Genomic DNA, 16,267 nt, shown 5'->3' on the forward strand with positions numbered 1-16,267 from the left:
TTAGACAAGAAGGCCCACGTGAATGCAGAATTTATCATTTGAAAACATGTGTCTGCTTCTCATCCTAAGACTATTCATGCTACACCAAGGCACTACTACCACCATATTTACTGAATAAAAAACTAAAGCACTAAGTTGTCAGACCACACAACACAAGCATAGTAACAATTTTCATGAGATCAACAGTATAGTCTGAAATGACAAACATCTTCAAGTACAGAAAGACATTTATCTGACAGCAGCAGCTGAAGGCACTGGTAATGCTATTTTAAATTCCATGAAAACTAAAAGTGACTCCCTACCTCAAACAAACTTGAGTTTGAATGGCCACTGGTCCAGGCCCCAAGATCTACCAGGCCTTCCAGCGTAAGAATCTTAATGCCCATTAAAAGCTCTCACAGCTTTCCTTTTATCCCCCTCCTCTGCTCTAATCCCAGCACTCCAGACCCAAGGGAAGTTGTCTTCTCCTCCTCTCCTTGTGCTGGCCTCGATCAGTGGAACAGCAGAGCTGTTGGTTACTTCATAGGGGAGACTAAGAAACTGATTCCCAGACACTGAGGCAGATGAAACACTCTTACCTGCAGGTAAGCCCAAATAAATATGGAAGAAAAGTAAACAAATCAAAATTATTGCTTTTAGGCTGAGTCTCTAAGGAAGCTCTGTCCAGATCTCAAAATTAATTTTTACATTTAGATGACCACTGTTGCTCTGTGTCACATATCATTTCAGAAGTTAAACAAACCCCTGCTGAGCAGTTGCATGTGTACAATTGTATGCAACTGCCAAAAATGTCTGATTTTTTAAAAAGATACATGACTGGAATGACTTTGTCCTTTGCATTGCATACAAAAAATAACACAAGATTAGTACATTTTCCCAGGTAAGTTTTTTTCAAAGAAAGCCAAACAACATCATAATTAGACAGACAACTTCTCACAAAATAAATTAATAACATGTAGCACCTTTGAAAGGAATTAATGAAAGATGTTTACAATGAATAACACATCTTCATACCTTTCTTAGGAGATAACAGATTTACATCTGGATTTTATCCTAATCAACTGATATGAGGGTTAATCAGCTTCTCACTTAATTTTGTTTTTTTAAACAAATCACAGTTTTACCCTTTCCTCAACTGGAAAGTTAAAAGCATGTTGCCCATAAAAAGTTTATTTTGTTTGGTGAAAATGTATACAGAAGACTGCTTACATTCCCCAGTGATCCCTCAGAGAAAAATCTGGTAAGTTTGGAAGAGCAGATTAGATAGAAATGCAGGAAAAAAAAAAAAAAAAAAAAAAAAAAACTCACTAATTTAGTTTGACAAATCAGCAAAATTATGGCACCAGATTTTAAGATCAGAAATTCTTGGTCACACATGAAACACAGAAATGTGATCAAATAATCCTTAGGAAAATCATATAAACTGGAAATTGTATGGAGCACTGAAGAGGATGAGCAACAGCAGATGTTGCTACTGCACAAAAGGGCTGGAGCACACAAACACACGTTCTGCACAGAAACATTCAAGACACACATTTTCAACAGACTTTCATGAATTGCCCTCCCTTTGCCATGACACCCAAAGATCCATTTTCAAAGATATAAGAATACTTTTCTTAAATATGAGTCAGGTAAAAAATAAGCCATACCTACATCAACTTCTGGAAATTTAGAGACAGGAAGACTAGATATCATAAACGTACAGATTTGTGACATGCTCACACTTAACATGATTGAAGGAAAGCAACATTCTTTCCACTTTTCTTGGATTATATCAAGAGTGCCCCTTATTTCAGCAGAGCAGTTTGTTATTTACAGCACCTGATTTTTCTATTTTTTAAAAAGATTTGAGAGCACTTATACAATGACCAGCAGTGACAAAAGCAGCAGTCTATGCCAAAACACTTTTAATAATGTGAATTAAAAACGAAAGCAAAGGAATTAACTGTGAAAATTGCTAAAAGCTTGATCTGCTTTTGTACAAGATGCTGAAAATCTTAAATTAAAAAAATATAAAAAAAAAAAGCTTGTGGCAGATATGAGAGTCCCAGACCCAATGTAAAGTTCTCAAAAACAGAACCACACCACTTCCTAAAGGCTCCGATTCAATGGGCTGAGTTAAAATTCTCTCTGAGTGAAGCGTATGCTAAACCAAAGTATAAGATAACAAACAAGCAAGTTTCTTGCAACTTTATGCAGTTCAAATTCTTTAGCTGGGGAAGTGAAAACCTGCTTATTCCTACCAAGATGAGATTCCTCTGGCCCACATGCTTTAACAATAGGCAAAGGTGCAGTTATGGCTCTCTGATAAGAAAATACTGTCCTTGGCATCTTAAGAAAACTCAAGTGCAACTATTAATGTTATATTATCTTTGGGAAAGCAGCATGGATACCAGCTACTTATCTGGGTATTACACATGCACATGGTTACAAAATTTACTTTCATCTACATCTTTCTCTCCTTTTTCCTCCTCTTTACAGTTATGTTTATTCTGTGGACAGTTCCTAGGAATTTCAACAAATTCATTCAGTGACAGAATCCACCAAAACCAACCTACATTTCAGAAGAAACTCTCACTTCCTCTTCTGCATGAATAGGCAGATTTAAAATTCACACTGTTATGTACTTCTAATTTCATTGAACTGTTTCGTTACATGTATTTTAAACATAGATATACACTTGCATTTCTATTTCTTATCATGGAAACTCAAAACACGCTAAAAATAGGATAATGAATGCATCACTGAGTGAGACCACCATATAGTGTTTCTGGAAATATTTGTCGAGGTGCAGCAGGAAGAAAAATTCAGTCCCACAGTCTATCACTTGCAAATCACATTTCCTTTAGTTCTTGAAAACACTAGACATACGCACAAATGAACATCACTACAATAAAGTCCTACATGTCAGAGATCCCAGTAATATTATAATTCCAAAATTATTTGAGTATCTTATTATCTCAATAACTTGCTGTTTCAAGCAAATGGTTTAACACTGTTAGTTTAATTTCGTAGATGTATTTTAAGTCTATTATGTTTTTAAGCTACTGCTTAAAATGAAAACACTCCGCACAAGGTTCCATGCTGACTCACTCAATGAATGTCCATGTTGGCATATAAATGATTCCCTTTCTTTCTTACCTCCAGATGCTCTAAAATATAGGGAGGGTTTGTCATGCCAAGCCTCAGCATAGCTCCCTCAGGAATAACTTCAACCAGCTTCCACAGAAGCGTGGGGAGGTCTGTGCCAATGTCTCTGCCATAAGCCCCTGTGTCTTCACTGGTCAGCCATATCTCACAAACACCCTCTGTGAATAAAAGAAAGAGATAATTAACAAATCTGTTTTAGAGCTGTTTATTTTATCATACAGCTGCTCACTCTTTTAAATGCAGTATTTCACATGGCTATTATGCAGCCAGACTGGGTATTCAATTGCAAAGGGGAGGGAAGGAGAAGGAAGGCTTATCCCATGGGTAGCAGTGGGTTATTAAGTTCATTTTATGAGCACAAGAGTGGTACAACAATGCTGTAAATTATCATTGCTGTGGAGTGATTAACATTCACAGCCAATGACTAATTCTGTGCTGCCTCTACAGCAAGTCAGACAAGTTTAGTACTCTGTTTTATTTTTTGAGCCTAATTCATTAAACACCGCAAGAGACATCACCCAAGCAGAGTTTGCACTAATGGTTATTACAGTAGTTAGCTTATTAACTGGTAAGCTTCCAGTGAGCAAAACCAGCCGTAAAGCACTGTGATTAACATTCCTCCTGAACTAACTATTAAAATCTTACATTCTTTAAATTATACAATTAGCAACGCAATATTAAGGTTGTACTGAAAAGGTTAGTGACCACTGCACGACTGAGTGCAATACAGAAAAACCTGTTTCCTGGCAGTTAATGCTTCATTTTCCATCAATCGGAGCCTTAGGAAGTAGTGCATTTGATTTATATTGTAAATAGCAACCTTGAACACTGATATTTGGTAGCAATATCCTCCTACTCAAAGAGGGGAAAGACTGCAGCACCCTTTAATAATAGTTGAAAGCACTGAGGTTTCATGCAGCCACTTCTGCCAGCCTGCCCAGCTTTCAGCCTTTTTGCAATGAAATCCCTCTCCCCTTCCTTACCACCCCAAAGCAAGAAATAAACCGTTTAAAACAGGGTGTCTGTGGAGAAAACACCTGTGACTCACAGCAAGATAAGATAACTTTTAAAACCAATCATGAAATGGTAAAAGAAATAATCAAACACTAGAAGGTGCATAATTCATCAAAGCACTCTTTGGGCCAGCAGAGAAAGTATGGCAAAATGTAAATGTTTATGCTACAAATTTATACACAAATGAGGAAAACTTGAGCACATACACTGACTTTAATCACATAAAAAGCAATAAACCTAGAAAACCAAATGTTTTGCAAAATGTAAATTCAAGACTGCTACTCTTAAATTCACACTGTAACAATAATGGCAGAGAGCAAGCCATGCTGAGCATCAATGTTAATCCTGTTGGCACAAAAATGTTTTCAAGGTAATTTATTACTTAGAATAAAAAATACTTTAAAATTAAAGGTTAACTGGAAAATTTCTTCATAAGTTTTGCTTCAAGAATAGGTCAGCAAGGGAAATGTACAATTTGGATCTTGAGTGAAGTGTGGTGTAAAGCATCCCTGAAGTACTAAGTGCTCTTTGGTTGACCATTTGCAGACACAAGTTTGTAGTCACACTCTAACTGAGCACCCTGTGCAGAATCTGGCTGCAGGACACAATCACACAGTGGATTTCAGTGCACTTGCTAATGTTTTTGGAATTCATCTCACCACAGGCAGTACCCACAATGAAACATACTCTTGGGTTTGCCGCCTGCCCTACATTTTCCTGAAACATGTGAAAAAAGAAGTGAATTTTATATGCTCTATGTTATAAAGAAGAGAAATGTAAGGAATCTAAATGATTGAATGGTCCTCTTTTGTTTAGTTTGGATTTCTTTATGTAAGTCTCCAATAGCCATAAGAACACTACAAAACTTATTTATTGATTTGCTGAGTTTCTACTGTAACAGAGTGATTCTCATTTGCAAGCTTTCAGCCTGAACAGTTGCATGGGGTTTGGGTTGGATTTCCTTTTCCTTTTTTTCATGAAAATTGCTAATGGAATACTGCCTCACAGTTACCAGATGAACACTGAGGAAAAAAAAATAAATCACTGGCTAGGAATGGAAATAACATTCCAGTGGAAAACAACAACGAGCTTTTAAAGCTGCATAGGTGGGGACCATTAGCCCCCTGGTGGGCTGAAACTTCAAATTAAATCACAAGAAGAGGAAGCAGCTGTAATAGTAAATCAGCAACAACAGAAATAAATGTCTCATCTGCTCTCTGATCAGGGTGTTGAACAACAAGCAATGGAAATAATTCATGCTGAGAGATCCAAGGATGTAGTCTTATTAAGGGGAGGGGGGGCCAGGGAGGAGGAAGAACACCTGTATTTTAGGAAAAAGTTCACGTCCCAATTTCAGGTTGACAAAATGGATCTTCAAATACTGAAAGCTACTGTGAGTGATAAATATTTACAAGTAGGATCATTAGGATAAATCAACTTTGTAGATAACTGTGTGTGATAGAGGTTTTGTGTCAACTGATTTTAGGTTGGTTTTTTTACTCCTTTGCATCCACAGTTTAGGAGCCTAAACTTACACCAGGTAAGAGGAATAGACCTCTCAAACAGTATTAATGAAGTCAGTCAACACTTCCTATTTTCACTCCACCCAGTTCCCCTCCAAACTCCAGCCCTCCACAGGAACATATTTAAATCCACTGTCTAATCACGTACAGAATTTTTTTCCTTTCTTTTGCAGTGAACCTCATTCGATCTTTCACCACTCTGTTACTGGGCAATTTTGGTGCTAATAAAGGCAAGCTGATTTTGTAAACAAGAAAATTGATCCAAACGGCAGACTTCAGATGTGCAAACTCAGAGCATTTGTTACAGTATTAAGGCCAATTATCATTATATCCAAGTAATTACAAGTCTGCCTTTGGTCACAACTTGTGGTTTATTTCTCACTCTGCCATCACTTTCCAGCACAAAAGAGAAACCTTAACAGTTGGCCTCTGATCTCTGCCCTGCTGTAACTGGAGATTACTGAGAACGAAAAATGTTGGAAAAAGAATGGACTCCAAGCAAATGAAGAAAGCTGTGACCCTACTCCTTCTCACATGTCTCAAATATAAAGAATACTCATTGCAGATTATCTGACATGGGATTTAACTTCATTTCTGTGGGGTAAACAATCCTTGTCATAAAGGAGATAAGAAATCTTATATCTATCACTTTTACAAAATTTGTGCACTTCTCATTTAGACACTACTTGAAATTATTAATTTCTTTAATAAAAATAACTTCTAGCATTTTTACTTCGCTTTATTTTCACTTCACAATTGTAAACACTGTTTTCAGCAGTACCATCTTTTAAACTGAAGGGAAGTCCATCGGAATAATGAATTTATTTCAATCTACAAAAAGATCTGAAGACGTTAAAATACTGAACACCAACCCCACTGAAAATCTCATACTTGATAACTGACTTTGTACAAATGAAATTCAATCCCCAAATCCCCCCTCCTCAATTTCCTTCTCTCCTCCCCTTCTTGTTCTCCTCTCTCCTGGCAGATTTTTTAATGTTAACAGGAGTGCCTTTTCCAACAGAGCAATTCTCTGCAGGCTGCCTCAGTGGGAGGCCCCTGACTCTGACCCTCTCAGTAGCCCACATATGCTTATCAATAACTGCATGACCTCCCTGAGATTCCTGCTCCAACACTGAATTCTTATGGCAGCCTGCAGTGCAGCACAGACCACAGAAATACTTCTCCCACTGCACCACAGAAATCTGAAAGACCATCTGCCAAGGGGAAGTCTTCCATAAATGTTTGTGTCTTGCAGACTTGAGGACAGTCAATCTGACCATTCCTGATCACAACCTTAGAATTATTTAAAATCAAAAAAATCATGGCCAAAGATAAAGGCTTAGAAAACACCTAATTCATTGTCCAGAATGAGCTTTAGCCTAATTTATTTTCTCTTCAGTGTTTTGAGTTTATTTATCCAGCATGGATTTTACAGGAAACATTTACATACCTGATGTGCATGTGCCAGATTACTGAATCAGTGCCTCAGCTGGGAAATTGTGAAGAACTGTGCATATAGCAGATCAGGGTAGCAATCTGTATATAATGCAAGTTTAAATAGAAACTGAGATTTGGAGGAATCAGTTTCCCCCTGTAATTGTGAAGTACTTTGCGAGCACTGATTCACTATCATCCAAGTGTCCTCTTAATACAGTTCAACCACATGGATCAGCACTGAAGCATCCCATTGCAGGGACTTCCCTGAAAGAGAAAATCAAACTGGGAACAACTCACTGATGCTAAGGGGGATTTGGAAGGATTAATTTCCAGTTCACCAAGAAACTCTTATCCTTATTATATTATCCTTATAATAAGGATAAAATAATATCCTTATTATTCATCTGTATATATACTGGTCTTCTGGAAGATAGAAAGAATGGAGCTGGTAAAAATCCTGTACAAACCCTAGTTATTCAGATAGTAACTCACACCAAACTGTCACAGTTAGAGAATGCAGGGTATCTGGCAAGCAGATGATGCAAGCAGAGTGAAGTAAAAAAGACAGGTCTAGGTTCAGGGCTGTGGAAAGAGGCAAACTGTCAAGCTATGACCTCAAGGATCAATGTTTTTTCCATATTTTGTAAAAATGCAGGTCAACTTATGGTTCAGCACTGTATTGTACAGATAAATGCAGAGCTGCAGCTCTGCTCATGACACACTGTGTACAAACCGTCTCACAGTCTGAATTTCTAGAAGATCTTTATTAATGCTCAGAAGTATTTCCTCTTAGAAGACCAGGTTTTTTTACCCTTCAGGACAGTCTTAAGGACATGGGAGATCGTTGTCCACTCCAGCTTTCTTAATGCTTGCCACAAACAGAAGAACAAGATCTGAACAATGTCATGTACCTGGGCTGACCTACTGCAATTGCAGTTGTGTTCTGAATATTTCCAAGGACAGCAATACCACAGACACTTTAGGTAACCTGTTCCAATATTCGACCACCCTAAAGATGAAATATTTTTAATTGCACCTAATTGTAATTTTCTGTGTTCCAACTTGTCACCTACCATCCTACCTCTGCAAGACCTGTTTGACTTCAAGACAGTTTGGCTGTCTTCACTATACTGTTCCATTAGGCACTCGTAAACAGCAATAATAACTCCTCTTAGCTTTCCTTCCACAAATACATTTCTTGTCTATTATGTGCTCCATCCTCCTGATCATTTCAATATCCCTTTGCTGAATTGCTGCAGTGTGTCAGCCTTGTCCTGAGGCGCCCACAAACGGACAGAGCACTCTCTCTGTGACGTCTCATAATTGCCAAGTCCAAGGCACCAGTTGCTCCCTGGGGCACTCTTCAAGAGCAGCTGGGGCACAGCTGGAAATTGCAGAGGGGTTCCACTGATGACTCATGTGCACCAGCTTTCCCACAGGAATTACAAAGGCTGCAAAGCTGCTTCCCAGACAGACAGCTCTCCACATCCCTAATGCAGCATGGTGTAATTTCATCCCACATTTGGGACATTTTACCTGCCTTTGTTGAACTTCATGAACTTACAGTAAGTCCATTTCTCCAGGTAGTTGAGGTCCCTTGCAATATTAGCTGTACCTCCCAGCCAGTCAAGTACTCCCCTAATTTGGGTATCATCTCCCAGATTCCACCTTGCTATGAATAACATGAAATACTGGCTGCAAAATACTCTCAGTAACTGCCAGCTAACCTTATAGTATGGATTGCAACTCTGGGAACTTGACAGTCCAGTAACTTCCTTTACCATCTCACCATGCAGTAATCCAGTCTATACCTCACCACTCTAAGAACATTATAAACTATGCTGAAATCATAGACAAATTTAAAGTAAACAAAACCAAACTAACTACACCTAAACAAAACAGAAAGCCCCAAAAGAAAACAAAAAATCCAACTCCACCCCAAAACAAAAAAACAAACAATATCCTACCCCATCAAAAAAACCCAAACCAACCCCCCTCAAAACACCTCAACTCCACTGCTTTCCTATCCTCCACAAAGCCAGACATCCCATCTGAAAAGTCACTCATGGTTTCCTGTTGGTAATCCTATGCCAAGTGCTCCCAAGCACCCTCTTGCCCTTCCTGTACCAGGATGTGGCTTCTAGGAGTGTTTGCCCCAGAGTAAGGTCCCACTGCCCTGTAGATCCCCAGTTCTCTCTTCTTGCTCTTTCTGGAGGGCAGGGTGACATTCCTCCCTCTTCCAGTCATCAGGAATCTCCCCTGGTTGTCACGTCCTTTGAAGGATGAGAGAGAACAGCCTCGTAATGACATCAGCCAGCTCTCTCAGCACACTTGGATGCCTCTCACGGCAGGATTATTTCTATTACTTCTGGATGTCAGTCTGCAGCTACGAAAACTAGAGCTGTGTTTTGCAAGTGCTTAGTTCAGTACAAGCCTTTAAAACTGTTGTGGTTTCTTCTACCCACAGGATGACACATATATTAGAGTGCTTAGGAAATGAACACAGTAACTTTTATGGTCTACATATTTTTGAGAACAAATGTTTGGAAACTAATATAAAGTGACATACAGACCAAGTTATACTGACTGAGCTAATTCCACCCATATAGGAATAACATGTTGTTTTAAAGGTAGAACTCTGAACAATATCACTTTGGGAGATTCTGTTTGGCTGTGTTGTCTACCACATTTAGTAACGAAATTAAAGACATTTTTTCTTTCTCTTCGCCAATGTACTTCAGCAAATGTTTGCCCTAACAAACGATTAAAGTTTGCATGTACTTATATAAAAATGCTATAAATTAGTACATATTCATGGTATGAAAATTCTCAGACCCTCTGAAGCCATAACAGGAACTTGATTTAAAGGATAGTTTACTACAGACATGACATAGGTACTTAAAATAAATTCCTGATCCTGCAAACCAATGCAAAAAAGTTTGGGTTATATTCAAAAACTGCAAAATAGAAAAATGAATTGTACCTTGGGCTCCCTTAACTCCTCCAGCAATTGCTTTTTCAAAACTATGAAACATATTTTGGATTTTGGTTAGTTTAAGTTCTATTTTCAGAAAGTAAAACCTACTGTCTCTCTCTCACTTACATACTAAGTTGCAATCAGAGCTTAAATGAACTTTGATGGAAAAGAGCTGAAGAAATACCTTATCAAGCACAATACAAATTAGTTCAGGAAACAGCTTGGTTCTACTTCAGTAAAAATGTGCTAATAATTTTTTTTAAACTTATATTTTATACATTTTCCCTCCCAAAGTACATTCATATTTTTGTGTTATTTTATGTAATTTACAAAATCTAATCAGAGCTGAACCACAGTAAAAAAACCCAACAACTCAAGCATTAGGAACAACTCTTCCTAATTACTTTTAAGTTAGAATAACTAAACACTGTGGTTTTTGCACGAATTAAAAACCCTTCCCATCCTGTCCAATACCACAACATACGCACATACTTCTATTACCACCTTTCACACCAATTTTTAGGGTTACTTTGGAGGTTTTACAAGAACAACTCCATACTGAAACTAAGAGTTCTGGCCCAGCTACCCATCTGCTCTTTAGTAAAACCAAAGTAAGTTTTAGGTAATGATCCTCTATCATCTGCTTTATATTTAGATGTGAAGCCTGAAAGACAAACCAAATAGCCACATGACTTATAGCAGTTTTATTTTATCTTCCGGGGTTAAGAAAGTGGAAGCTCCAAATGCATTTATTCCAAATTTTACTTTTCCAAAGTCATGCATCTGAGAAGTGAAACTGATGAAAACATTTAGAATATGGATTCACTGAATTTGCATATTTATCTAAATCCATCACATAAAGTCTCAAAACCAGAACTGCTCCTTCTGCAGAAGATGCTTTGCCATCAAGGCGTTTACAAAGGAAGTTCGCTACCTGTGACTGTTGTAAGGATTAGCGGTTCTAAAATCTGTATCATAGTTTATTTTACTCACTTCTACTATATCAACAAGCAAAGTGTTTTTATGGAAGGAGTTTTTCAAAACAAGGAATAAAAAAGCTTGCAACAGTACTAAAAGTTTCATTTAAGTTATTCCTTATTCCTGTGGCATTAAAAAAAAAAAGGTTTGAGAGTCCCTTAAAAAAAACATGCAGCAGATAGAGCCAACTAATCATTAAATAGCAAAGAAAGCATAAAAGGTTTCTCTCTCCCACAAAGCAAACTCTTGTCCTTGCTTACAAAAGAGGTCATTCTACCCCTATAGGGCCCTCTGTTCCTAACAGCTCACTGCTAGAGCATAAACCAGCAGTCCTGTCTCGCTCGTTTTGTAGCTGCAGTGTGTTAGCAGAGGGAAGAGGAAGGAGGGGAAGGAAAGGGAACAGGATAATAGGTCACTTGCTGCTGCAAACAGCATGATAGCTAATCTTATTACGAGTCCAGTTTCATTCTGCTACAACAAGAGAGACTCAAAGGGGCGTGAAGACAGTCAGGCCGCTGAAGTTTGCTCAGTGCCAACACTGCAGCATTATGCATCTTGCTTTCAAGGAGGATTAATGATACCATACATCATGATGATAAATTGAGGTTTGTAGCCAGTTTGAAGAGAAAGGGGAGGAAAAGATTTTTTTTAAAAATGGAGGGAAAAGTGCATAGTTGAATTTCATGAGTTGGTACTATTTTTCAGTCTGAGGAAGTTGTTCTTTAAGAGAGATCTTTGCTTTTTCTATTGGTCACCTGCCTGTGACCCTCCTATTTCCAGGCTTGTGTGTTAAGTACACAATGACCTGTTTTGAAGGTTAGCTCTTGCACAAATGAAAGAATGAAAAAGATAAAACCACTTAATCATTATTCTTGTCAGCTGAAAAGAGATAAAACTAAAATTTGCCATTGCATATACAGACATCCTACAAGAGTTCCATTGATTTTCAGAGAAAGTTGACATTACTGCCTGAGTTAACAGAGTAAAAGTTTCATGTGTATTAATGATCAGGGACATAGATGGTAATTAATTCTTTGCAGAACCAAAAACATTATTCAAGGAGCAAGTTCAATGATACGCAATGGTACATACAACAAGAAAATAAAGCCTAAAGCATAAAGGACTGGGTGACTATAGGGAACAGACTTGCAAAAAGAGACTTAAACACAAAGGAAAGCAATTTCAGAAAACAGAGACAAGGCATGAGTTTAGAATTGTTCTGCACCCCTGTACACAGCATATAGAAATGCAGGTTCCTGAAGCGTGGAATTATTGTTCTCCACACTATGCCTCACAAATACACTTCATGAAATATTGATATGCTCATGTTGTCCTGGTACTATAAGCAGGCAGAGAATATTCAACCCTCCACCAGAAGGGTCAGTCCAGTACCCTGCACAAATACTCTTAAGCTACTGAAATGACAAAGAGCAAAATTTCCATAAACTTAAAAACTGAGGAAACAAAATTTATTATTGCTATGTCTATTGTCAAAACACAAATGAAAAACCTGCATTGAGCTCTGAATTCAGAATGAGGTATACGAGAGATCTTGTTTATGACTTTGGAATTCATTGGGAAAAAGAGAGTAACGTGCCACTCATTATAACATACGCTCGCTGTTTTAAACCCAAAACATGGGCTATCGTTCTGCTGTAGATGAATATCAGATGCAAAGGGTCACACACTGCACAAATTCAAGGAAATGGTCCCGAGCTGCAGGCATATTACAGGATGCAGTGCTAATTAATGGAGGCTTTTTACTGAGTATCCATCTCTGTAGTGCTAATGAGTTTGGATTAATTTAAACAACATGTTTTTGTGGAAACTGATTAATTCTTGGGAAGTAGCATGGCATACCAAGTTTCAATCATTAAAAATGTTTGTAGCCAAGCTAAATAATTCTCTGAATCTGAGTTCACCATCATAAAAACTTCTACAGAAAGAGAATGACTTAAAACTTCTACAACAGGAGCTGGCACACAAGCTGCCAGGGTGTGTTGGAAGTATTTGACATGGAACTTCATCCTCCACAGAGCGTTCTTCTCAAATTTCTTGCATTTTCAAGAGCTCAATCCTACAGTCCTATTCAATTCAATTTTTTTTTTTACTTTTATTTTTTTAAATAGAGGTCAGGCAAGAGGAGAAAGAAAACACATTTTGGGAATTTACAGATGATATTTTAAAAATTAGCTGAAAATTAGTTGAAATAAGTTGGGTTACAATAAAACGCTAAAATTTCAAAAACGTAATCAAAGAGAGGAGATAGCTTATGTCTTAATGAAAAGCTAACAAAAATGAATAAATAATCTTTGTTCTGTGACATATACCAGGATTAGCAGAGACATCTTTTAAAACGTTTCATGTTCTAATCACAAAAAACCCTAAAATTCAGGAGAGAGTACTCTAATAAGGGACAAATAAAAAGGTGTTAAATGCTTTGTTTCACACTAAGTTGTGAGCCAAGATATAATACTGTAAATCTTGAGTGGCAACACAGAATACAGAAATACTTTAATAAATAAAGGCTTGGTTGCTTTGTTTTTCATCAATTCCTCAATATATCACAGTCATTTTACATGGAAATACCGAATCCTAGGGAAAAGACTGATTTATTTACAAGTATTCTTTGTATAAAGTGTGAAAATAGCTCAAGAATCTGTCAAACTGAGGTATCCTAGAAGACAAGAAAGCAGAGAAAAAAGACAGCATGTTCAAGGGCAAGGTGGTCAGCTAAACATGGAATGCACTTAGGGGATTTCAGTTCCGTAAGCCTGCTGGCTTTATACAGAGGAGTAAATACCATTTCTGGGGTAATAATCCTTATCTAAAGTTACCTTCTCTTGACAGCATACATAATACTATTCATTTATTATGGCTTGTAATGAATCCACAGGTAAGCTAAGCTTGCTGCACCTGGCTATAAGCTAAAACGATTCCTTAGCGAGTCATTAAGTAGCAAAACTAAGGCGTGTGCATCCTTTTCTGTTTTTTGGGGGGTTTGGCATTGCTTTTTGCTTGTTTTATATTTGTTTGTTTTGTTTTTGTTTTCTTTTTTTAAATGAGAAAAGTAATTGCCAGGAAAATATGCATTACAAATTACAAAGTCTGCAGATAGCAATAACATCATAATCCCCTCATTTCTGTCAAACCTCCCTTTTCATATTCACTGTTACTTAAAACATTTTCTAAAACGAAGGGTATTATCTTTGCAACTCTAAATGGGTCAAAAAAGGAGAATGCTTGCATAGTAATATATCTTCCCCAGTTCTAAATCATGAAGTTCTTTAATTATATCCACTGAATTCTCAGAGTACTCAAAGCCTTTTTGGTGTGTAGCCACCTTAATCTAAATTTATTTTAAGTATTCAATGATAGACCGCCCAAATATATCATCAGCAGAATGCAATTAAAATGTGTTGGAGATGTCCACAGGGAGGTCAAAGAGAAATCATTCAAGGGTTTTGATGGATATTAATGTATTTTTCTCAAACAGATTAATGCTCATAAAGGTCTCAATCTAAACAATAATTTACCTTTTGATGAACTTACTATATGTCAACATAGGAACATGAATTAAATCTAAATAAAGAGAGATGAGCTTCTATCCATCAATCTTCTGAGAGTGAAATTACTTAGTCTTTTAAAGAGTAGAATTCAAACAATATCCTAGTCACTCAGAAAATGTTTATTATTCCATCTATTAGAGAACCCCACCAAACAGATGACACTAGGAAAGAAACCATTAAAAAACATTATTGAAATAATCTAAGAACATCCATTTGTTAAATCCTTTTTCTTTATACACTTGGTAACACAAGTCCAAAACGTTACATAAATTTACCTTTGTCTTCATTTAAAATTTTCTAAAATGCTTTCCTTAGACTTATTACTAACACCTTTAGAGCCTATATTCAACTCTAAAAGACACAACCCAGCAATTAAACTTAAGGAGAAAAATTATAAAGGTATCAAACTTTGCAAATCTTAGAACAGCTGCTAAGCAACATTAACTGTTAGAAACTCATCACTAGGGAAATCTTGACCAAAAAAAGTAACATACTTGTCTTAAAGACTTCTTTAATGTGTTATCCCTAACACCCTTCGAACCAGGTAATAGCATTTCAAATAATACTCTGCACAGCAGTTGTAATAGTTGAAGAATCATGCTGCTGTTTCTTGGGGTTTTTTTGTCTTTTGTTTCCCAAGATGGCTTTTCCACCAGGTGTACTTTCCATCATTTAAGAGTTCAGTTTTAGGAGACTCATCCAACCCTGCCAGGGGCCTGTGGAAGCACCATTTTATAGGTGACTACAGAGAGAATTGTGTATCTGCTTTAGAAAGGAGTGGAGCAGGGAGAGCAAAGGCCAGCTTCCAAAGCCTGGCTGAGGTGCTCACACACAGCTACAGGGACACATCCCTGGAAGAGGAACATGCAGAATGTCCCAGGGGTTACGGGGCGAGTACTGCAGTTTGTCTGGGATGGTGCTCTTGCCCATGGCCACTGCATACTAGAAGTTTCAATGCCCAGGGGAAAACTAGGTTGAAGAAAGACCAGGCAGCACCAGTTCTGTCAGTTGGCACAGACATGCATAAGGAGGTATATTAAAATTTTAATATATTCAGCCTTCCAACACTTAGAGCAATATCACCACAGCATATTGATGACTAATCCATGTAATTGTAGAACTGCAATCAAGCTTCAGAATTCTACAACTACATTATTTTTAGAGGAACTTAAAGAATCATTTTCTTTCAGAACCCTGTGAGCCCTGAAAATAATTCCAAGCCAGACTTTCTAGAGGAATCACAAATCAAATGCAAATGCTATTCCAAAATGTTTCTCATTTTTTTCTGAAAGAAATATGATCCAACAGAATAAGGAGCACTTTTTTGCATATGTTTATATTTTCTGATAATGATAGATGGGATATTTTGCAGAGCAGTTTTACTAAAAATACAAACTGTGTATCACTAAGTTGGATAAAGAAATAAAATACAACACTATAAAAGTCATCAAATACCCAACCCAAAGTATGACCAAAAAAATTAAAATGTGCACTATAAAATACTCTGCCCTGTGGCAGAAGAAACTTGCTGCATGTTCATATACCACTTGTCACTTCTACATATGCCACAAGCCTTAGCAATGCTAGAAAAAAGAAGAAACCTAATGAAAGGTCTG

The 16,267-nt window shown here is 37.3% G+C and overlaps 1 protein-coding gene across 3 annotated transcripts in view; it reads right to left on the bottom strand.

Annotated features, from left to right (window-relative positions):
- CDKAL1 (CDK5 regulatory subunit associated protein 1 like 1) overlaps positions 1-16,267 on the bottom strand; it is a 376,796-nt gene that overhangs the window by 141,162 nt on the left and 219,367 nt on the right. For all 3 annotated transcript variants that reach the window (XM_015617399.2, XM_033512031.1, XM_033512032.1), the window contains exon 10: positions 3,142-3,308. In XM_015617399.2, the coding sequence (XP_015472885.1) occupies positions 3,142-3,308 (167 nt within the window). The remainder of the gene's footprint in view (positions 1-3,141; positions 3,309-16,267) is intronic.

Source organism: Parus major, chromosome 2 (assembly GCF_001522545.3).
Source record: "Parus major isolate Abel chromosome 2, Parus_major1.1, whole genome shotgun sequence".
NCBI lineage: Eukaryota > Metazoa > Chordata > Aves > Passeriformes > Paridae > Parus > Parus major.